This window comes from Saimiri boliviensis, chromosome 9, assembly GCF_048565385.1.
Source record: "Saimiri boliviensis isolate mSaiBol1 chromosome 9, mSaiBol1.pri, whole genome shotgun sequence".
In the NCBI taxonomy this organism is placed as follows: Eukaryota; Metazoa; Chordata; class Mammalia; order Primates; family Cebidae; genus Saimiri; species Saimiri boliviensis.
In genome coordinates, this window is record NC_133457.1 from 79,680,437 (window position 1) to 79,703,745 (window position 23,309).

The following is a 23,309-nucleotide window of genomic DNA, read 5'->3' on the forward strand; positions in this document are numbered from 1 at the left end:
ATCTGGCTGGGCGCAGTGGCTCACACCTGTAATCCCAACGCTTTGGGAGGTTGAGGCAGGTGGATCACTTGAGGTCAGGAGTTTGACACCAGCCCTGTCTCTACTACAAATATTAAAAAAAAAAAAAATTAGCCAGGAATGGTGGCACACATGCATAGTCCCAGCTACTAGGGAGGCCAAGGCAGGAGAATTGCTTGAACCTGGGAGGCGGAGGTTGCAGTGAGGCTAGATCATGCCACTGAACTTCAGCCTGGGTGACAGAGTGAGACTCTGTCTCAAAATTAAAAAGAAAAATAAAAAAAGAAGAAAGAAAAAGAAAAAGAAGAAAAAAAAGAGAGAAAATCTTTAAGTAGCCATTACTATCAAGTTTATCCTAACCTTTTTCTAACATAGATTTGTGGTTAGGACATTGCTGGTGAATGAAGTCACCCCAAAACTCACATGATGATTGGTAACTTGATTGATACAATGCTTGACTCCATTTTCTCAGGCATGGATAAAAGCAAACAAACAACATAAAAAGCCACACTGACTTACGCTGTATTTAAACAGAGTTTTTGAGTTGAGACTTATTCTATCAGAAGATCCATTCCTGTTCAACTCTACTGGGTTGGTGCCTTCACCAGCCACACCTGCCCCTTTACCTGCATGTTGGCTTGCATCCTTGTGACCAGGAGTTTGCCGAGTGGCTTACCTGTCACCTGTGGCCCATCAGTGGTCTTAGAACGTGGCGCCAGAAAAGAAAAAGACAAATTTTAGCCTCTTCCCTTCATCCAGTTGGAGTAGGCTATGAGAAGTCCTCTTGGATTCAGAGGGGCATCTCTGAGGGTGTTGTGAGTGGCACACCCCATGCTGGGATGGGGAGGGCAGGTTGGCCCCAAGCCTCCTGGGTGGAAATCAGTAACAGCTGACATTAGGCCTAAGGAATGACCAGTCTCATTTGGCTCTTCTGGCATCTGAAACTGGGAGCTGAGATTTCTAGTTGTGTTCCCACCCCGTCCCACCCCAAACCATGCATGGCTGAGCATTAAAAATGTAGCAACAGAATATTCAACATTTTAGGCGGAGCGCATTCCTCACCTGAGTTCATTCTATTCCCAGGTTCACAAACATGACTCTCTTCTCGGTTCTAAGAGAAAAACGAAGTCAGCACATGGGCTTGGAGAATTTACCCCAGGTTCTCAGACTTGGATTCCAGGTCCTTTATAAATCCAGAACCAAATTTGATCAGGGTTTTCTGAAACCAAGGAAAGAGTTCAACTAAATGCACAAGAGACTGATGGAAAAACTCAAGTACTAGCCAATTAATTTACAAGGCATAGAGAAAGGGTTGCTTTCTGTAGATCTAGCTGCTTGTATCATTTAGGCTGGTGTTAATATTTTCTCCGGAAGCTGAATAAGGCAGGAGGAGGCTGTGGGTGAGCTTGCAATGGGACCACTGGCAGGTGGTGGTGTTTTAATGCACCCCCTCTGGGGGCGGCTCTCCCAACACATTGGCCTCTATCCCCTGATAGATAGACTTCAGCTCTTCAGGGACTGGAATTCTCCCTTGTGTCAGCCTTCATGGTTCCCTGCCCTGAAAGCTGCCGGATACTCTTCCAGCTTTGGTCTCCCTGACTCTCTTTTATTGTAAGCTCCCATGTGCTGAATGCTCTCCGTCCTCGTACCTTTTCTGTTGACTCATTCCTTCTTTGGAGACAAAGAACCACCCTGGCTGGCCACAACGGAACCACCGAGCAGCCTAGGAGATCTTCTGTCTCTGGCATTTCACACTGTTAGAGTTTTAAGGACCCCTAACTCTCTCCCACCACCACTATCCTTCATCTTCCCATTTTGCTTTTTAAAAATGTCTACCACATTAAACTTTTTGCATCTAAATACTTTAGCTATGAGATCACCATTTCCCCTGATTCAGCACCTCTTTCTCTCTCTCTAACTACATGTGTCCTGAAGGTCTTACACTGTGTGGTTTTCATATAATCACTCCAAACAAATGCACTGATCACATGAAAGCCACACATTAACTTATAGTGATAATAATGAAGACATAGGGTAGTAACGCTATAAGAATTTTTTTTTTTTTTTTTTTTGAGTGGGAGTTTTGCTCTGTCGCCAGGCTGGAGTGCAGTGGCGCGATCTCAGCTCACTGCAACCTCCGCCTCCCGAGTTCAAGCGATTCTCCTGCCTTGGTCTCCTGAATAGCTGGGATTGCAGGCGTCCACCACCATGCCCAGCTAATTGTTGCATTTTTAGTAGAGAAATGGTTTCACCATGTTGGCTAGGTTGGTCTCAATCTCCTGACCTTATGATCTGCCCGCCTCAGACTCCCAAAGTGCTGGGATTATAGGCATGAGCCACTGCGCCTGGCCAAGAATTTTTTAAATTAATTTTTTAAACTTAATCTTTTGGAAACCAATCTTTAACAGAAGTATTGAAAAGGAGTGCCTCAGGATCACGAGATCAAACCTTGGGCCTTATATCTTCCACTGTCTGTTTTTAGTAATATACTCTATTTATTTATTTATTTTGGGGACAGTGTCTTACTCTGTCACCTGGGTTGGAGTGCAGTGGTATGATTATGGCTCACTACAGTTTCCACCTCCCGAGCTCAAGCTAGACTCCCACCTCGGCCTCCCAAGTAGCTGGTACTACAGGCACATGCCACCATGCCCAGTTTATAAGATTTTAATAATTGAGTTTAAGTGTTATATCAGAGGACAGAATTATAAATTGTTTTTATAATGAAATTTGGTAAATATAGTATATTAATATTTTATGAATAATTATTATGATCTTTTTCTAGAATAGTCTGTGGTCTCATGGGATAAACATTATTACAGCCAGTTTGTAATAATGTTCATGGTACTATCCATGAAGAGTGATTGCCATGTTAAATCAGTGCTTAAGAATATGTTTTGGCCTGGCGCGGTGGCTCACACCTGTAATCTCAGTACTTTGGGAAGCCGAGGCGGGTGGATCACCAGGTCAAGAGATTGAGACCATCCTGGTCAACAAGGTGAAACCCCGTCTATACTAAAAATACAAAAAATTAGTTGGGCATGGAGGCGCGTGCCTGTAATCCCAGCTACTCAGGAGGCTGAGGCAGGAGAATTGCCTGAACCCAGGAGGTAGAGGTTGCGGTGAGCTGAGATCGCACCATTGCACTCCAGCCTGGATAACAAGAGTGAAACTCTGCCTCAAAAAAAAAAAAAAAAAGAATATGTTTTAAGGGAATGTCAAGCACCCTCTGTGGTAGAGACTCTAATATTCCCTTAGTTGTCACACATTTCCTAGTTGGTTTGAATTTAGCTATGGCTATTGACCAGGACTGGCCAGTGGGCGATGGAAGTGCTGCATGTGTCTCCCTCAGGCTCAATATAGGAGAGGATAAATGTCCTTTTTGGGTTCTCTTCTGCTTGGTGATTGCAGCAGTCTTGTATTATGATTACAAACCATAAGGCTGAAGCAGCCTGGATCCTGAGTCACTGCATGGAAGTGTGTGGCCTTGGGAGTCCCTGAACCTTCACTGGAACTTGTCTGGATGATAAATAAACCTTTGTTGTATCAAACCACTAATATAGATTTTGAGGCTGTTATTATAGTATAACTTAGCCTAGCCTGATTAATATATCTTAAAATAGTGTTTTTAAAAGATTTGACCATCAACCACAATGAAAAAAGTATTTTACATTGTGAGCCAGTACACACACTCACACATACACACACACACATCTGAAACAAATGTTTTAGAAAACGATACTTATCCTTAATATGCATGATCTATTCTATCTTATCCTATGATTTTCTTCTCTCCTACTGTATTCTAAGCTATTTTATTAAAAACTGACTTTCTAAATTGATTTTACAATCCACTGATGGATGTAACTAGAGTTTGAAAAATACTGCTGTAGATCATAATTCATGTATGATTTATATGCTAATCGTAAGTCTTTTATGCATACTTATTAAAGCAGGCTCTTTAGATCTCTATTTGGCAATTTTTAAATTAGCTGTCCCTAGAAAGGATGAAAGTATTTTCATGTATGATATAGCACATCTCACATAATTTCTGGAAGGTCATGTTTTATTGTTGAGCCTCCTAATTTACAACATGTCTTTTGAAATTTACTTATAAAATTTTGTCACAGGGAGCAAAACCCAATTAATCATTATTGACTTACTTTCATTTTTTAAAATAAATGACTATAAATAACTGTCTCTTGCATTAGGATCAGGGATATCATCAAAACATCACTAGCAAGATATATTTTAGTGTTAATGCTGATGCAAAAAAATGAAATAGAGACCAAATATTTATATATAGCACTATATATATTTTTATATATTGTATACTCATATCAAAACTTGCCATTTCTCTTAAGAAGCTGATAAGCTGCTTTCTAATTTTATAAATTATGCCACGCCTGTGAAAATATGGACAACTATTTTATATTTTTGCTGCTATATAAGACATTTAATGTTTATACAGAGAGCTGCAAAATTACAGAAGTGATGTAATGGGAATTGATGAACATTTTCACCTGAATTTTCACTGGCCTTTTTCTTTAGCCAGAATCATCTTGATATTCTCTGAATATTCTTCTAGAGATGAATATGGTATGTTTCTTCAATAAATACACATACACACATTATAGGTATATGTGTATTTACATTTATACAAGTGTATGTATATATACACATATATACACACATGTATATAGTCTACATATGTATATATGTTTCTGTGTGCACCTATACACACATGCACACATAATGTCCTTTGGTTTATTTTCAGACCATTAATGTGAAATGAATTTTCTATGATTTCCATTTATTTTGTTTCTTGAAATCTAAACTGGTTTAAAAAGACCTTTGCAACAGGTAATAAATTTCTTTTAAAAAATCATATCATTACACTTTAAAGCATGAGATAGAGAAGGTCACAAGGTGTTAGAGAAGACAGAAATCCATGCCAGTATGGGAGAAAAGAAAGCAAATGGGGTTTTCAGACTTCTCTCTTAAAAGTGGCTGCCTTCAGGGAATCGAACCTAGTGCTCTGTGTTGCTGGCTTGAAGGGAAGGTGCTCCAGGCTAACCTCTGTCCTCCCACGGGAAAGGAGATGGTGCCTGGAGAGGCTGAAGACAAAGCATTTCTTGAGAATGGGTATGCCTTGGGGTTGGGGATGGGAAACCAATCTCTGTGTAGGTAAACAAAGTGACGACAGGTCACTGGGTAATGTCTAGTTGGGAATGAAATAGTGACTTTTGGGATTGACCATAACCTTTGGGTTGCACGTTAAATGGTCTCATGGATTGCTTAGTTGCCGAGAAGGTAACAGTGTGCTTTCCTAACAGAGGTCTTCTCTTGCTTCCTTCAGGCCTCAGGTTCCTCTGGGATGAGTTGCATGGTCCTCTCTTGGCAGAAGAGGCTCCATACAACTGGAGAACCATGTGAAGATAGTGCTCACAGCTTCAAACGCGCCCCTTCAACCTCCCATGACTCTTCCAGAACAGAGGCCGTTTTTCCAACATGTCAATGACATCCAAATGTGGAGGAGTATGAGATTTCTCTCCCATTATATTATTTGGAAATCAAAGCCCACATCTATATGTGTAAAGCTATTAAAAAAAATACTCCTCTGTCCTCTCACTCAGATCAGATTAAGAAACCACAAAGTGACTTAGGAAAAAGGACATTCTTGTTTGAAAAGGTAGTAAACTACTCTTCACCAGATGTATTGTCAGGCTTGTCTTCATTTATTTTCTCTTTTGGATAGCTATGTGAGGAGCCCCAGAAAATTGGGGCTGGGATGAAGGCTATACAAACTGAGAAAAATTTGGGCTGCTCTGGTGGATTTTAACATAACTTAGAGCAGCAGCTGGTGAGGGCACAGCCACACTCTGTGAGTTTTATATTCACCATGCTGGCTGAGTAGAGTGAATTATCTTGGCATTGGTAGTAAAATGTCCAGCACTCATGCTTCCTGGCTCTCTTTCCCTGTGCAGTGACTAGGGCTCTCTATGAATGGCATCTTTTGAATTATACCACCTTAACCTACGTCCCTGGCAAATCTCGTTAAATACAAAACATCGCTCCCCAAAGGATCAACAACACAGTATTTCCTGCGCTTTCAGAGCTGTGGAGCTCACTCCCTGTCCTCAGCTTTGATTTTCTTGTTATGTAACAGCTCCTCATTTGAGACCATGGACAATCGTTCTTGGAGTCACTGTATGTGGCTTTTAAAATGCGTTCTTCTCTCTTCTCAGAAATGAAAAAAAAAATTGAGGGGAAAGCTGTCCCAGTTTTGTTTGCAGAATATCACCCATTTGAATGACAAATAAAGAATTTAGAGTCACACATAGGACATGAATGTTGTTGGGAATGCTATATTTGGGGTATAGAGTATAAAAGATTGTTTCCATTGTAATGAAAATAATCATTGACAGTGAGCAAAGCTTCAGACTAAGAAGACGGAATCGCCCGTATGGGAGACGGATTTGCTAGGTGCCTGCCTGAAACGTGGAGCGAGGACAGAGGCGGAGGCAGGGAGGGAGGACGCCGGGGAGGTGGATGAGCAGCACTAGTTCTTGCCAAGGATGCTTTTCAGGCTTCTCTCCACGGCTTCGTCCAGCTCTTCCTCCAGCTCCTCTTTCTTGGACATGGCCAGCTTGGACTGGTAATCCCGCACCACCTGGTCGATGTACGGGGCGCTCTGAGTGCCGTGCAGCATCAGGGTCCACTCCTTCAGCACCCCCTTCTGCGGGGCGCTGCCGACAAACCCCAGCTCCAGGGTCCAGGTGCCTCGGGCGTCTTCCCCCCACGTGTGGGTGGTCATGAAAGGCCACTTGTCAAAGCCCACCTTGGAGTCGTCATCCCTCGGTCGCCGGCTCAGCAAAATGGACTTGGTGCCCATAGGGGAGGTCATGTTGATGCTCAGGTCTCCTCTCCTGGTTGCGTTGACCGTGATGACAGCCTGGACGTGCTCCAGGTAGCGGACGAAATTTTCCTTCCCCTCACAGGCGTCGGTTGTGAGTGTCAGCACCAACTTGCCAGTGGATGGTATTTTCCTGAGGGCAGAGTGGAGAGGAGATAGGATAAGCAATGGTGGGTGCTCCTTACGAGGGATTTTGAGGGCAGCTTCAGGTAGCAGAAAGAGCAAGGGCTTTGGGGTTGATCAGACAGACCTGGGTTTAATTCCCACACTGGCTGTGTGAGCCTGAGTAAGTTACTTATATCTTTTTGTTTCTTTAGAGACAGGGTCTCACTCTGTTGCCCAGGCTGGAGTGCAGTGGTGTGATCTCAGCTCACTGCAATCTCCATCTCCTGGGTTCAAGTGATTCTCCTTCCTCAGCCTCCCCAGTAGCCAGAGTTACAGGCATGTGCCACCAACCCTGGCTAATTTTTTGTATTTTTAGTAGAGACGGAGTTTCACCATGTTGGCCAGGCTGGTCTTGAACTCCTGACCTCAAGTGATCTGCCTGTCTTGGCCTCCCAAAGCGCTAGAATTACAGGTGTGAGCCACTCCGCCCGGCCGTGAGCAAGTTACATATGCTTGGAATCTTCCATGTGGAAGGAGAATGTAGCAGATGCTGTGATGCCTTTCCAGAGTCTCCCAAGTCCCCTTTGAGTTCACCGGCAGCTAAAGCTCCCTTGCACCCCCACTGCTTCCCACCTCAGGAACGAGAACCTTCCCGTGTTCCCCCTGGGCTTTCTCCCATCTCCACGGAAGCCTGCACAGCCTGTGTGCAGGGCAGCCCGAAAGTGTCAGGGATTTAACCTCTGAGGGGAAACTCTCTCCCAGTGATTGACAGGTTTTGACACTGGCTTCTCTATTCTTCAGCGTGACAATTCAGTGTCCCTCGTGGGACTGAGCTCAGCTGCCCATGGTGGCAACTTGCTCATTAATGCATCCTTTATTGGCTTTTCTCCTCTTCCCTTATTTTACATCCCTACTTCCTCACATGTGTTACCTGGGATAATTTCTCAAAACACTGACAGAACCTGGCCGGGCGTGGTGGCTCACGCCTGTAATCCCAGCACTTTGGGAGGCCGAGGCGGGAGGATGACGAGGTCAAGAGATCAAGACCATTCTGGTCAACATGGTAAAACCCTATCTCTACTAAAAATATAAAAATAAGTTGGGTGCGGTGATGTGCACCCGTAATCCTAGCTACTTGGAGGCTGAGGCAGGAGAATCGCTTGAACCTGAGAGGCAGAGGTTGCAGTCGGCTGAGATCCACTGCACTCCAGCCTGGCCACAGAGCAAGACTCCATCTCAAAAAACACAAACAGAAACAAAAAACGGTCAGCACCCAAGTCTTGTCACAGGTTGGACTTTTGGGACAACCCATGCTGAGGCAGAAACTCATAATGCCTTTCTTTCAAAGTGCTAAGTACCTTGATAGATATAAGCTATTGCTAATGTGACTGCTATTACTACCATTAAGAAAAGCTGAAAATGGGTAAATTAATTCTAGTGAAAGACAGTTCAATGAACGATCAGGAGACTTTGGGGGTCTCTGGCCACAGAGTGGGAAGGGGGTTCAGCCTAAGTACTCTCTAGGCTGTCTTTACAATCAGTCTCCTTTCTGGAGATGCCCTCCTTGGAGAGTGAGAAGCTCAAAGTTCTTGCGCTAGAAAGAAGGATAAAAGGAAATTGCATTTGGGGATTACATGGTGTAATAGAAAGACTACAGACTTTGAAAATAAACCCATTTGGATTATAATTCTGTTTCTATGTTTACTGCTCATGAGAGCTTGGGCGGGTTATTTAAGTACTCAAAGTTTCACTGCCGTTGTGGGTGGTTCTTGTGTGGTTAAATAAGACCATGTACAAAGCACCAGGCACAGTGCCTGACACATGGTACTGGTCCCTCTTCCCTAGCCCATTGCCTCTGCAAATATTCTTCCTCAGCATGGCTTTTATTTTGGAGCATAAGATAGTGGATATTGTTAAACACACATCTTGTAGAGCACATCTACAAAAAGACACTGGCCGCACACCCAGCTCAGAGTCCAACCTTGGTTCTGCATAGCCCTAGGAACCAAGGCCATGAACTTGGGAGCGCTTGCTGAAACATACAGTGCAGTTCATCAATACTCTCCAGAGGAACTTTACAAATATATACTTAAACGGTTTCATGAAGTGCTGCTGCGGTCCCCTCTCCCAGCCCCGGATGCTGATGCCGAATGGTGTATCGAGTGTCCATCAGTTACAGGGACCCAGTGACGATGGGGGTGGTCTCTCTGTTCCCAGGACCTGGGAAAACCATCCACTTTTGTGGCATTAAGCCAACTTCGGAGGTTGGGGTAATGAGGGGCTATAACCTGGATTTATCAAAGAAGATGCTATTTATTCAGCAAGGTCAGAAACAGAACAGGTAAGGTGATAAATGACAAAGATTGTTTGTTCACCGGTGGACAGCTGTGTAGGATAGTGCAGCGTCTCAGACTGAAAGTCCACTTGTGGGCAGGTATTTGCACGATCTGAGCTATTAATTCCTGCTCTGAACAGTTGCTGGTGAGATAAATTATCATACATATACAATATATATGTACATACACATATATAAAATGTGTCTATATGTGTACATCCGTACATCTCCTATATATAGTATATTTACAAATGTCTAGGCCACCACTGGCAAATAGGATGCTCTATGATGATGGAAATGTTTTATATCTATAATCTCTAGCATGGTAGCCATTGGCTACGTGAGGATGATGAGCAATTGAAATATAGATTATGTGAGTGAAGAAACGAATCTTTAATGTATTTGATTCAGTTTTAATTAATCTAATATGTTATTATATAACCACATGTAAATGGTGGCTTCTGTACTGGACAAAGCAGGTCTCAATTGTTTATGTATGTTGAATTTGAATTTGATAAGAACAGCAACAGGAGGAGAGTCTTTTGGACTTCTGTTTCAAGGGCATTCAGTTGTTGCCTGGCTCACAGGCGCTAGGCAAAGCAGATGGGGAAACTGTAGCTTTGTTCTGCAGATTTTCTGGCTACCTCTCCGGAGGTCTCGGAAATATTTATTCAGAACCTCAAGGTAGGAGGGAAACATCACATTCTACCACAGGGTTTCCATGCACAAGGAGGCAGGCTAGAATCGAGCGTTCCTTCCAGAGTTGAGCCAGAGGGGCTTTGGGAGTCTCTGAGAAACACAGTTGCAGGCAACAGAGAATGGTAACAGGAAGAGAGACCCCGGCTCTGAGTTCTGTGCTGAATTTGAGCCCCCTTTTCTATCCTGTAGCCTAGGACTTCCTGTAACTTTTCACAAGCCAACAACCAAAGACTGTAACTTTGAGTAGCAACCATTCTAGATACTATGAAATGCTACTAATTGTTTGTCAAATGCAGTAGTCACTGTTATCTTAAGGATTCAAACCACCAGCTGAATTCTAAGAAAATTTGCTTTCTGTCCCAATTTGCACCCAGGACCCTTGTGGACTGGAGTCATAGTGATAGACCCTTTACAAGTCAATTTGTAGAAACTCTGGTAGAAAAATGGCGTTGCTGCCCTTGGAGAAAACAGAAGACGTTTCTTCAATTGGCTAAGAATCAGAGATGAAGCAGCCACTTTTGTTAGCAATCAGACCACAGCCCACCACACATGAAGTGTCTGTGAGTTAACTACAAGGTCTTTCATGACATGAAAAGAGTTGTTCTAGTGCTGGGATGATCTCTTATAACGAAAGGAGAGAAATGTGGATTGGACCAAACCTGAGTTGACCTTGAGGCACACAATGGCTAAGGGTGTTGTGGTAGAAGGTGACCGTTCAGGTCCCCTTCCCTGGGCTGTGCACCACCCCAGCTGCTGTGAGCACTGGCTAACTGTGGTCTGCTGCCTGGGTCTCTGAAGAATCACTCTCAGGGTCTATGGATACCTGGCTGAAAAAAGAACACATAAAACCAATGGTCCTGCCCCAAAGCAGGACAACTGTGTGGTGGTGTTGACGCTCCAAGGCCCATGGTTGGATCAGGTCACAAGCACATACCTGGTTCCACATCCTTTCTGGGATGCTTCTTCCCCTCTCAAATCCCTCACTCCCTTACAGTTCTCTCTGAAAAGCCCTCCATTAATAAAGCACATATACTCAAACCGAATCTCAGGCTTTGCTTCCAGGCAACTCAACCTAAAACAGGCATTATCTATCTAGAGAAGGGTAATTGGAAACGGACAACCACATACCTCGCACAGTGTCTGAGGCCTGTTGACTATATTCATGTCATCATTGGTGATGTAGAATACAGGCCTCATTCTAACTTGCGGGCTCAGTTACTCTCACGTCTTTTGCTTTCATTAAAAACCCTTAAGAAGTTTTTATAAAGATAGATCTAGGCTGGAGACTGCTTTGACATTAAGGGCATGGCAGAGGAGCCTGAGATTCAAGTCCCAGGAAGGAGCCTCATTGGCAGAAAAACAAGAGCTAGTGTGTTCCTGTCTGTGTGAATCTTCCAGGGCAGCTGTCGTATCTGTTTCTCCCTGGAGCCCCACGGTCATGGGGAAGGCCTTAGAGACTAAGACCGAGGGAAGGGAAAGGACAGTGAGGCTGACAAGAAGAAACCAGAACACAGGCCACAGATTGCCCAGGCTAAAGGTCTTGAGAACGAGTGTCATGCATTTGTGAGAGAGGGTGCAAGGGACAGATGGAGGGCTGCTGAAAGAAATATTCCGTGTACCTTGGAAAGCCGAAAGACAGGTGTGAGTAAGGACAGACACACAAACTTGTGTTAAGAATCACACATTTTCCTAGAAGCCTTGGATGCTGGGGTGTGCCTGGGAGTCAGAGGCCATGCTGGCTACCCCTGGGGAGTCTGGTGTTTTCAGCACCATGGAGAAACTGCCAGCTAGAAAAACTTCCTGATCCCACCCTGCCATGAGAACTGCTTTCTGCACAGGAGCTGGGTCCCCTGAGAGAGGAGACAGGTGGCTGGATTCTTCCGGGAATATTGTTACTATGAAATTAAATGAAAAGCATGCTGTGAATTCCAGAGGCAGTGAACTTGGTAGAGAAAGAACAGCATTTTCTCCTCACAGGTAAGGGTTTTGGCTGGCATCGTGGCATTGGGAAAGCACAGGAACAGTATTTTCTGGATGTTTCTTATTTCTCTATTTTTTCGCTCACTTGTCTTTTTGGATTTTCCTACAGTGACCATGTATTGCATTTATGAGAAGAAAAAGAATAAGGCATTCTTATTTTAAAGCAAAAAGGAGATACATGCTCAGGAGCTGCTGATTTAGAAGAAGGTTAAATCGGAGGAGGTTGGTGGTGGAACAAAAAGAGGCTCTGCAGAAATATTTAAAATAGTCACAGGGTGTTAGCTCCCAGGCTGTGATCTGGAGCTTATTTGCTGCAGAAAATGAAGCATGCTTTCTGGAGGTTTAAGAGTTCTTCTTAGGCTGGGTGTGGTGGCTCACGCCTGTAATCCCAGCACTTTGGGAGGCCAAGACACGTAGATCACAAGGTCAGGAGTTCAAGACCAGCCTGACCAACATGGTGAAACCCCATCTCTATTAAAAATATAAAAATTAGCCAGGTGTGGTGGTGCATGCCTATAATCTCAACTACTCAGGAGGCTGAGGCAGGAGAATCACTTGAACCCGGGAGGCAGAGGTTCCAGTGAGCCAAGACCATGCCACCGCACTCCAGCCTGGGCGACGGAGCGAGACTCAGTCTCAAAAAAAAAAAAAAAAAGTTCTTCTTTGACCTATTAGAGATGATATGCAAAAGCCTAGTGTTCAAGTCCTATCAAAGACAAACTTGGGGGCGTGGGGGTGGTTTGCATCTTTATTCTGTTGCATGCTGTTGCAAGTAAGTGGTTAAGCTGCCTTGTGTTGAGAAATAGGTGTTATTTCCCAGGAGGCCCTGGGGAATGCTTTCTGTGTTACGAATCTTCAACTGTATGGTAAAGTTTTGACGCTGTGGCTTGGTGTCGTGGCTCAGGCCTGTAATCTCAACACTTTGGGAGGCTGAGGTGGGCAGATCACCAAAGTTCAGGAGTTCGACACCAGCATGGCCAACATGGCGAAACCCCGACTCTACTCAAAATACAAAAATTAGCCAGGCATGGTGGTGCATGCCTGTAATCTCAGCTACTAGGGAGGCTGAGGCAGGAGAATCGCTTCAACCTAGGAGGAGGAGGTTGCAGTGAGCTGAGATCCTGCCTCTGCACTCCAGCCTGGGTGACAGAGCGAGACTCCATTTCAAAAAAAAAAAAAAAAAAAAAAAGTTATGAAGCTGTGATTGTTTTGATAGAATAATCAAAATAGAAACAATGACAGCCACTCTTTCTCAAGCGCCTAAAATGCCTGCTTTTGTGGCAGTCACATGAGGACACCCAGCAGGTGGCCATGGTGAGGTTTTCTCCTTCCCCTGTAGCATGGTCAGGTGGGCATGAACTTGTGCAGGAAGACGCTGTAGCTCAGGAGTGCTGGTCCACGGTCCCCCAGGTGGCACAGGGCCGAGCACACGCTGACCTCTCACTCCCACGCTGCTTTCAGCATTGATATCAGGTTTTAACATTTATTTCCAAATTCAGTTAAAATTCACATATTTTGGCACAGCCTGAAAGGAGCCCAGTGACCAGTCTCCTCGGGGTGCACAGAGGGGCTGGGGGCAGGTCACAGTGTGCCCAGGCTGGCTCCACTCATTCCACACACAGCTGGTGCAGCTGGTCCCAGTCAGGTGTATTTTCCCCTTTGATTGTAGCTGAGCATCCTTCACTGACTCTCTTGATAAAGCCTCTTTAGAAAATTGCTTTTTGAATTGACTCCTTCTCTGGGAAGATTAATACCGAGGAAATCCACAAACCTGACAATCACCACTCACTCCACCTCGGAAGCTGTTTCTGTGCAGCCTTGCACGTTATGGAGAGTGGCGATCGCCACGGCTATTGATTCCTCCACCCCACTGCCCCACGAGTGTACTTCGTGGCAAGCAGCAGGGCCAGCCCGGGGGCTGGTCTCCAAACCGCCCCGTGCAGCCCTGTGTTCTCCAACAAGTGTATTTGCCCTAGACCTAACTCATCTGCATCTGAGAACAAGTTCTGGTGTGGGGGTGGATGAGAGGAGGCAGAGGCCTCCTTCCCACGCTTGCCTGGCTGGCCCACTGGTCCTATTGCCACCAGTTAGACATTTCCCTTGTGTCCAGCTGACGCTGGCTTAATATTTTCATTCTCCCATTCATTAAAAAAAAAAATGCATCACCTGCCTACTAAATGCCTAGCACTATTCTAGGTACTAGGGGTATACCAGTAAATACGACGGACAAGGGCCCTCTCCCTGGGGAGGGCCCCACCGAGTAAATGCTGAAATAGCTCTCCTGTTTCTTTTCATTGAAAACCCTGCATTGATCTTGAACGAAGTTCCTGGCTAGTTGTGAGATGTTGGGATGATCACATCTTCAGACCTCAGGGACTTGAACATTATATCCAGTGTTCCCTCTGGCCTCAAATTCCACATGTATGCAGATTCTGATGCAATGCTAAGCATATTCAGAAAGTGGGAGACAAACAGCCATTTATCTCAGCATAAGCCCTCGTTTCGTCTCTCTCCTCCCTCCCTCGGTGCTCCCCTCCTGCCCTCTGTCATAATCACATGGTGCTTGACGAACATTAGAGGTCTGTCCTGCGTGTCCAGTGCAATCTCAGAAAATAAAGCCTGGTACTGACGTGTACTTTGACTAAGAGGGCCCCAGTATAATCCAAGCTAACTCTTCCCCTACATATTGCAATAGTGCCACCTTTTTGCTAATTGTAAATATTGCTTATGTTCAACTAAATGTAGATATTGCGCCAGTTGCACTGCCTGTGAGGGACATTCCAGCCCCGACCTGCTGCTTGCAGAGTGTCTGTAAAGACACAGACATTGTAAGTCTTTCTCCTTTTGCAATAAGGGAATGAGGGTCCAGGCCCCAGGGCCTTGTAAAATGGATAGGACTTTGGAGTTGGGCCATTTACTTTATCTGCCTGATCTTGTTTTCTCACCTACATTGAGACTAGGGAGGCCAGCCTCCTGTGATTAAATGAGATGGTGGAAGTAACGAGCTAGCCCAGTGACTGTGTGAGAGAATTTCTTAGCAGCAATTCTTACCGGCACCCTCCCAAGGCTGGCTTTAGACTTTTGGGATGCTGCAATTGGATGTCATGCTGGGGCAAGGCATGAGGTTATAAAATGGACCAGCCAGCCTTTCTTGCAGTCTCATCTTCTTGATGCCCCTTCATAGAGTTGATGTTATTAAATCTCCACTTCCCATTCTGTTTGCACAATTCAGCATTCCTCCTGCTAAGATGTAGCTACAGATGTGACTTAGACCTGGCTGTCCAAGATGGTAGCCACTACCACATGTTACTATTTAAATTTAAATTCATTAGAATGAAACAAAATGAAAACTTCAGATTCTTAATCACAGTCATCCCATTTCTAGCACTCAGTAACCGCAGGCTATTGCACTGGGCAGTGCAGAACATTTTCACCACTGCAGAAAGTCTCTGCACTTCCAAATTTCTCAAGAAATTATTCTGAACTCTAAGAAGGGAAACAGTTGTCAAGGCTCATTTCATGTTGACTTTGGGTAAAGTTAGTTACGATGAGTAGGGTTTAGCCTTAAATCCCTCATTGGGACAGTGGTTCCCAGTCTTGTTTCTCTGTTCATTCACTCCCAAAAGATACCGTAGACCTTGGCAGTGACAGGGCCTCCGCAATGCCAGCGATGGGGTTGGGGAGATGGGAGCACCCACTAGGCCGGTGTTTCAGAATCCCCAGGGGAATGTTTACTGGAACTTCCTCCCCCACCCAAGCCTTACCTTCTCCAAGGGGAGTCACTGAGATACCTGAGAACCCACTGTGAGGGGTCAAACTGCCTGGGCTCAGATCCCAGTTTGGCTGCTTAGTAGCTGGGTGATCTTTGGCATGCCATTGACCTTTTCCAACTTCCTTTTATCAGCCATGGCACTGTGCGCTCACAGCAGGGCTGCTCTCACATGGGGCCTAACTTGTGTGCACGGAGGAGCTGATTAAGGTCAAGGTCACGTGGTGAAAAGAGCCTGGGGTTTGGGTTTAGATGGATTTTGCTTCAAGTCCTGCTCCGCCCTTTGTGACTCTGAGCACATTTTAAAAAATCCTTTCTGCATCTCAGTTTTCTTGCGAATGAAAAGTAATAATGATAGGACACACCTCCCAGGCTTCCAAGGTTTAAATACAGTAACGTATTACTGTATTACCGTGGCAATGCCTAGCACATACATCTAGTAGGTGCTTCTCCCTGGCACACAGCATGGGACAAGTTTGTCGTTAAGGCTGCAAAATATTCACCCCCCTGCCCCAATTGTGTGAGTTTAAGGCAAACCCTCAAGAAACTTCTGTGTATGAAAGAAAGCACATGGCATGTGGCCAGCACTCAACAAAAGGGAGTTCCAGTCTTCACTTAACACTTACAGCCTCTGTGGCCTTGACTGTGTCAATCAACCTGTTTGGAGCTCAGAGAAGCCTGTCTTGCCAAGAGGAGGGATACAGAAGCGAACAGAGTGATGTGTGGACACCGCAGCTTTGGAAAATGGTGAGGAACTGTGCAGAGCACCTATTTTTATTACAGGACATTTATAACATCACTTGGGACTTGGGCAGCTCTATGTTTTTAGATTATTATATAGGACTTGGGCTGAAGCTATATTTTTTCCATGTGGTGCCGATTAGAGTCAGGCCTTCTAAAATAATGGACTGGTTAATGGAAAAAACACTCAGGTTGGCAGTGATCCACTTGGTGACACTTTCTAGGGGTTCAGTGAGTAAACAATGAGGATGCTCGCTCATGGGAAGATGCTTGTCCATGAGAGGATGCTCACCTATGGTGGGCTGCCCATCTGTATCAGGATGCTGGCCCCTGGGAGGATGTCACCTATGGTGGGCTGTCAGTCTATGGCAGGATGCTGGCCCATGCAAAGATACTCACTTATGGTGGGCTGCCCGTCTACAGCAGGACACTGGTCCTTGGGAGGATGTCACCTATGGTGGGCTGCCCTTCTACAGCAATTCGCTGGCCCATGGTGGGGGATGCTTACCTATGTTAGGCTGCCCTTCTACGGCAGGCTGCTGGCTCATGGGAGGATGGGCATCCCAGGGCACATGTTTGTCCACTGAAAGGTATTTTAGGCTGAGAGGATACACGATTTGGAATTTGCATAAAAACCAGACAGTTATTTCACCCAAACTTCTGGAGATTACTAGCTTTCTTTATTCTACAGGTGTGAGCTAGGAGTGGATGAGAAGGAGAGGCACCATTACATTTATTAAGTGCCGACTGTGTGTCTGCTGCAGACTTGTGTGTTGCTAAAGTCTTCCAGCAGCCTAAGAGGGAAAGACATTAGCTCCATTTTACTGGTGAGGAAAGAGAGAAGAGTCTCTTACTTTGGGGTCCATTAGGATAGAATTTAGGGGGTCTAATAATTTCAATGAAAAAACCCATGTCTTAATTTTCACTAATGTATAGCAGAAACTTTGCTACTCTTTTGATTATGAATGCAGGCCACAAAGCAGAGCAGAGTTAGCACCTCCTTGGGCTTTGTCATCCAAGAGCTGAGAGGTTTTCATGCCCCATCACGGCCACTGCATGATCTTGCAGCAGCATTTAGTCATTACTGCTGCTCTGACATTGTTGTGGCCATTAGACTTCCCGCTAGAGCTTTTTACTTAATGTGCTGACAAGGGAACATGTATTTCAGCACGAATTTGTTTTTTTAAAACATTTTTGTAATTGGCTTCAACACAATTGGTTTCCTTTGCAATCCCACATATTTAATCTAATGACTTTGGAAAATGTCAGACGGAGATGGGGCTCATAGACGTCACCATGCTGCCAAAGGGAGACAGGGCAGGAAGGCTGAGAATTGCTAAAGCAGAGAGTCAGAAAGGTCAAGAGTATTGTCTAAGTTGGTGAAGTCAAGATCGGAGGTCTGGGTAACTGAGCAGAAGAGATGCAGGGGGTCTAGGACCAATGAAGAGTGGTGAGGAAGAAAAAGTCTGAGAGGGGTTGAACTCTGGCTGGGCTCAATGATCCTCCGAAGCACGGCCCAGGCAGGGGATGAATTTTACCGCCATTTAAATGACATAAGCCACGGAGGTATATTCTCACGACAGAATGAGAATGAATGAACGATGACTATACACGGTGACCCGGACCAATCTCACAAGCCTCATGCCGAGAAAAAGAAACTGTGCACAAAAGCATGCAGACCACGAGATTCTAGTTGGAAAAAGTCCAAGAACTGGTAAAACTGATCTACAGAGAGAGGAGTAAAAACAAAGGGTGTCTGTGGAGCATGTGGACTAGCAGGAAGAGGGCATGGGGAATCTTCCGGGGTTGACAGAATGCTTCATCTCTTGATTCAGTCGTAGTTACCAGGGTGTGTACATTTATCAAAACTCATTTAAGTTCTGTGTATTTCATGGTATGTAAATAATACCTCAGTGATAATAGTAAAAATTAATGATCTCCATTTTACTAATGCATCAATGAGGACAGAGAGAAATTAAGAAGTATCCTTACTGACCTGTCCTCTTGCCAAGTTGAGGTAGTTGGAAGGAAAGTGGGTACAGTTGACTAACCCAGTGGTTTCTGTGTGGGGAACCCCTCGCTCAAATCCCGCTAAGTGGCATTCCACCTCACTCAGAGGAAAACCAAGTCCTTACATTGTCCCACAAGTAGAATAAATAAATAAATTGTGTTACAGTCATACACTGGAACACGGGTCAGCAATGAAAATAAGCTGTAAGTACACATTAGATATGATTGAATCTCACAAAGATGACTCCAGGCAAAATAATCTAGTCGTAAAACAGGACATAGTGTATGATCCTAGTAAAACGGAGCAGGCAAATTAAGCTATGGAGTTAAAAGTAAGAATATGGCGCTGGTGTAGGGATGATAATGGTCGTCATGGGGCGGGGGGGCTTAGGGGATGTTAGTCATGTTCTCCTTATTGAGCTGGGTGATGCTTACAGTGGTTGATTTGTGCCCTTAGAAATAATGGCATACATCACTGCAACTGTTAAGACTCAAGATCAAAAGCAGGGGCTCTGTGTTCTATGTGAATGGTGCCCCCTGGATTTGTGCAACCCTGCAGCTCTGCTTGGAAGCTGGTTGTCCCCGAGTCAAATCCAGGCCGAGGACTGTGGTGCACACCTGTAATTCTAGTACTTTGGGAGGCCAAGGCGGAAGGATTACTTAAACCCAGGAGTTTGAGACCAGCTTGGGCAACATAGTGAGGCTTTGTCACTACAAAAAATTAAAAAAATTAGCTGGGCGTGGTGGCACATGCCTGTGGTCCTAGCTACTTAGGAGTCTGAGGCAGGGGGATTATTGAGACCAGGAGTTCAAGGTTGCAGTGAGCTGTGATCATGCCACTGCACTCCAGCTTGAGTGACAAAGTGAGACACTGTGTCAAAAAAAAAAAAAAAAATTCAGTTGCCCCAAATATGAAGAGGGAATGTGATATTATGCCAATGCCATGGAGCCACCTCAGGGGCACTTTCCACATGCAGCAGAGGGACCACTGCCCCTACTTACTCAGGGTCCTGCACGGAGCCTCCCACACAGTGGAATCTCTCAGGTACGGTTTTCCAGTCTTTAGCCATTTTCACCATGGCACCTGCGTCAAGGACCCCGTAGCCAAAGAGGTGATTAAATTCCAGGCCGACCCCATTGCGCCGCCACTGGTGGACCTCGTCGTGAAGCTGGTTCCGTTTGGAGGTAAGCACAGTCAGATGCTGCATGTCCCGCCAGGTCAGACCCAGGCTGGATACAGGAAGCAGAGAGCGAGAGGGCAAGGGCGAGAAAGGGAGAGAGACACAATGACTACCCGGGACACAGACTTCTAAGATTTTGGAGTCTCTGTGAACTCTCAAATTCAGGGGAGGGTGTCCATGCACTATTCGGAACCATGATATATGTGAATTAAATGCATCTTCTTGCTTTTCTTACTTAAACTGATTTCAGAAGTCTAACACACACACTGGAATGGCTAAATGAAAAAGACTGACAATGCCAAGTGTTGAAGAAGATGTGGAGCAAATGGAAAACGTTGGTGATGTGGGTGCAAGTTATTCCAACTAAATTGGAAAACTGGCTGTATTTTCCAAAGCTAAGCTTAAGCTATGGCCTGGAAATTCTATTCCTAGGCATATGCCTGACTAAATGTGTGCATATTCACCAGACCTGTGTTATTAGAATGCTCCTATTCCCAGACTGAAATCCCCACATGCCATCCAAAAATAATGAGTAAACTAACTGAGGTATAACTTATAGAATACGGGGTACTGTACAGCAATGAGAATGAATGAACTTCAGGTACTCTGAATAATATGGAAAAATCTCATAAATACCACGTTGGCCTAAAGAAACCAAGGCAGAAAAAAGAACACAGAGTATGATTCTACCTGATTAAAACATAAAAACAAGAACAACGAATCTATGCTGTTGGAGGTCAGGTTAGTGGTCAGCCTTGTGGGGTAGTGACTGGGAGGGGACACAGGAGCTGCTGGGTGCCGGCCATGCTGTTTCTTCATCTGGGAACTGGCATGTGGGTGTGTTCCATTTTTGAAAATAAGGCCATCAGTTCTTCAAGGGTAGAGAAATTATCTTCAGCATATTTGTATCGTTAGTGTCCAGGATAGCCCTTGGCACACTGTTCATTCAGTAAATAAACTAGGCTTCTTGTAAGTGTTATTGTTTTTGGAAATTCGTGTCTGTTACTACTCAATGTCTTTGTTTTTCAAACTGCAAATCATGATTTGTTTTGGGGCCAGGTTATTGCACAGGTTATCTATCTGGGCTGCACGTGAACATTTTCTCCTGGGGCATTTCACATCTCATTGTTCAGGCCTCATCCCAGACCAAGGAAATCAGAATCTCTGGGAGTGACACCCAGGCATTGGATATTGTTAACACTTCTCAGACCATTCCAATAGACAGCCAGTGTGGAGAACCGGTGACTTAATGCTTAAATCACTAACCCAGTGGTTTCTGTGTGGGGAACCGCCCCCGCCCCCCATCTAATCCAAGTGGCAATCTGCCTCACTCAGAGGAAAATTGTCCTTACATTGTCCCACAAGTAGAATGAATAAATAAATTGTACTTGTCTCTGTTATTATTTGGCTATTATTATTTGGATTGGCTGTTCATGCAGAGAGACATTCAGTCTTGACTGAATACCAACACCTAATCAGAAGCAGAAGCCAGCTACCCACACTCTGTACCCAGGTTCACAGAGCTACTGCCTTATCCGCCATCCTCACACCCTAGTCTACAGATCAGCAACAGGCTGGCGGCTTAGGCATTCCCAGGGAACAGGCATTGAAAAGTCAGTTTCCTGGGCCACCCATCCCTAGGGATTTGTATTCAGCGAGGCTTGGGTGGGGCTTGGAAATGTATTTTTTTAAAAAACTTTCCCCAGTGTGCTCAATTTTACTAGTTATGAGGGAAATGCAAATCAAAACTATAATGTGACTCCACTGCACATCCATAAGCATGCTAAAATGTGGAAGACTAATAATACCGTATTTTGGCAAGGATGTGGAGCAACTGTAATTCTCATATACTGCTCAAGGTAGGGTCAATGGGTATACCCACTCAGGAAACTATTTGGCAGTATCTACTAGAGTTGCACATATATATATATTAATGACTCAACATTTTGACTCCCTAGTAGACGCTCAACAGAAATGCATTTGTATGTTCACCAAAAGACATATACAAGAATGTTCCTTACAATATCACTCACAGTAGCCCCAAATGGAAACAATCCAAATATCCATTTATACAATAAAGTGATATTCAGCAGTGAGAATGAATGACCTATAACTACATACAGCAACATGGAGGAATCTCTTAGAATGCTGAGCAACAGGGCACATAAATGGTCTGTTTCTTAGTTTGGCTGCAGCCTACATGGGTCTGTTCATTTTGTTAAAATGTCATGGAGCCATACCTAATGAATTTCTTTGTATATACTATACTCGCTAAAGAGTTTACATTAAAAAATCCATCCCAGGCCAGGTGCTGTGGCTCATGCCTGTAATCCCAGCACTTTGGGAGGCCGAGGCAAGCAGATCACTTGAGGTCGGGAGTTCGAGACCAGCTTGACCAACATGGAGAAACTCTGTCTCTACTAAAAATACAAAATTAGCTGGACATGGTGGCGCATGCCTGTAATCCTAGCTACATAGGAGCCTGAGCCAGGAGAATCGCTTGAACCTGGGAGGCAGAGGTTGCAGTGAGCCGAAATTGTGCCATTACTTTCCAGCCTGGGCAACAAGAGAGAAACATTGTTAAAAAAAAAAAAATCAGAGCCAAACATCATCTCAAAAAAAAAAAAAAAAAATTCCATTCCCTGGAAGGTCAGTTGGAAACATTGTTCCAGTCCAGCCTGTGGACCACTTACTTTACTCAAGGTGATTTTCTTGAGACAAAAACTGATCTTATGACATCTACCCCTCGAGCCTAGTTCACCCTCTAGAACCACAGATAAAGCACCAGGTCATATGAGAGAAACCCAAATATTTGAAGGTGGCAGTCATCCCCCACTAAAATTCTTTGAAATTTCTCTGACATTGGTGATACTGAGAGACCAGAGCAATACTTCCTGTGACTCAAGTAGGCATTTTCAAGCATCGAGCAGAAAAGTACATTAAGATATTAAACTACAAAGTGACCACTGATTAGGAGAGAGAGATGGTTTTCTTTTTCTCCCCTGTAGTCATGGTGGGAGGAGTGTTATTCTCTCCCTTTCAACTCCTGATGGGCATACATTTAGATAATTTGTTGTTATGCCCTGTGGAGGCCCTTTCCCTCCTTCCTCTGGGTTCTTGCTTGGAGTATCTCATCCTGAGCGATGGTTTTCACTGTTGGCTGTGGGAGTCGCTTTGCCTAAAGCTAGAGATGCCTTGGAATTTCTCCAGGGTAGCTCTTAGCCGATGACTGACTCATACAAGAAGATGACAGTCCAGCTACCTTGCCTGGAGGTAGAACAAACTCTGAGGCCTAATTTACATTGGGGATTAGGCTGAGGCCAGAACTCCTGAAGTTGAGCCCTTGCTTGGATTTTTCCCCATCCCTACTCACTTTCTGTCTTTCCTGGGATCCCTTCCTTAATAAATCACTTGCACCAAAATTTCATCTCAGGGTCTGCTTCCAACCTCAGAAAGTTGGTATTTTGAAGAACTTTAGGATCAGCCCCCATGACGGACTTACCCACAAGCTGCCAGGTGTTACATTTTTTTCCCTCTTTATGCCAACAGAGAACA

The 23,309-nt window shown here is 44.7% G+C and overlaps 1 protein-coding gene across 1 annotated transcript in view; it reads right to left on the minus strand.

Annotated features, from left to right (window-relative positions):
- Positions 1–4,066: 4,066 nt before the first annotated feature.
- Positions 4,067–23,309, minus strand: part of PCSK2 (proprotein convertase subtilisin/kexin type 2) — a 250,070-nt gene continuing 230,827 nt past the window's right edge. The window contains exons 11-12 of the mRNA XM_003933180.4: positions 19,576–19,803; positions 4,067–7,067 (exon numbers count right to left, since the gene is read on the minus strand). Coding sequence (XP_003933229.1) covers positions 6,581–7,067; positions 19,576–19,803 — 715 coding nt within the window. The 3' untranslated portion in view covers positions 4,067–6,580. The remainder of the gene's footprint in view (positions 7,068–19,575; positions 19,804–23,309) is intronic.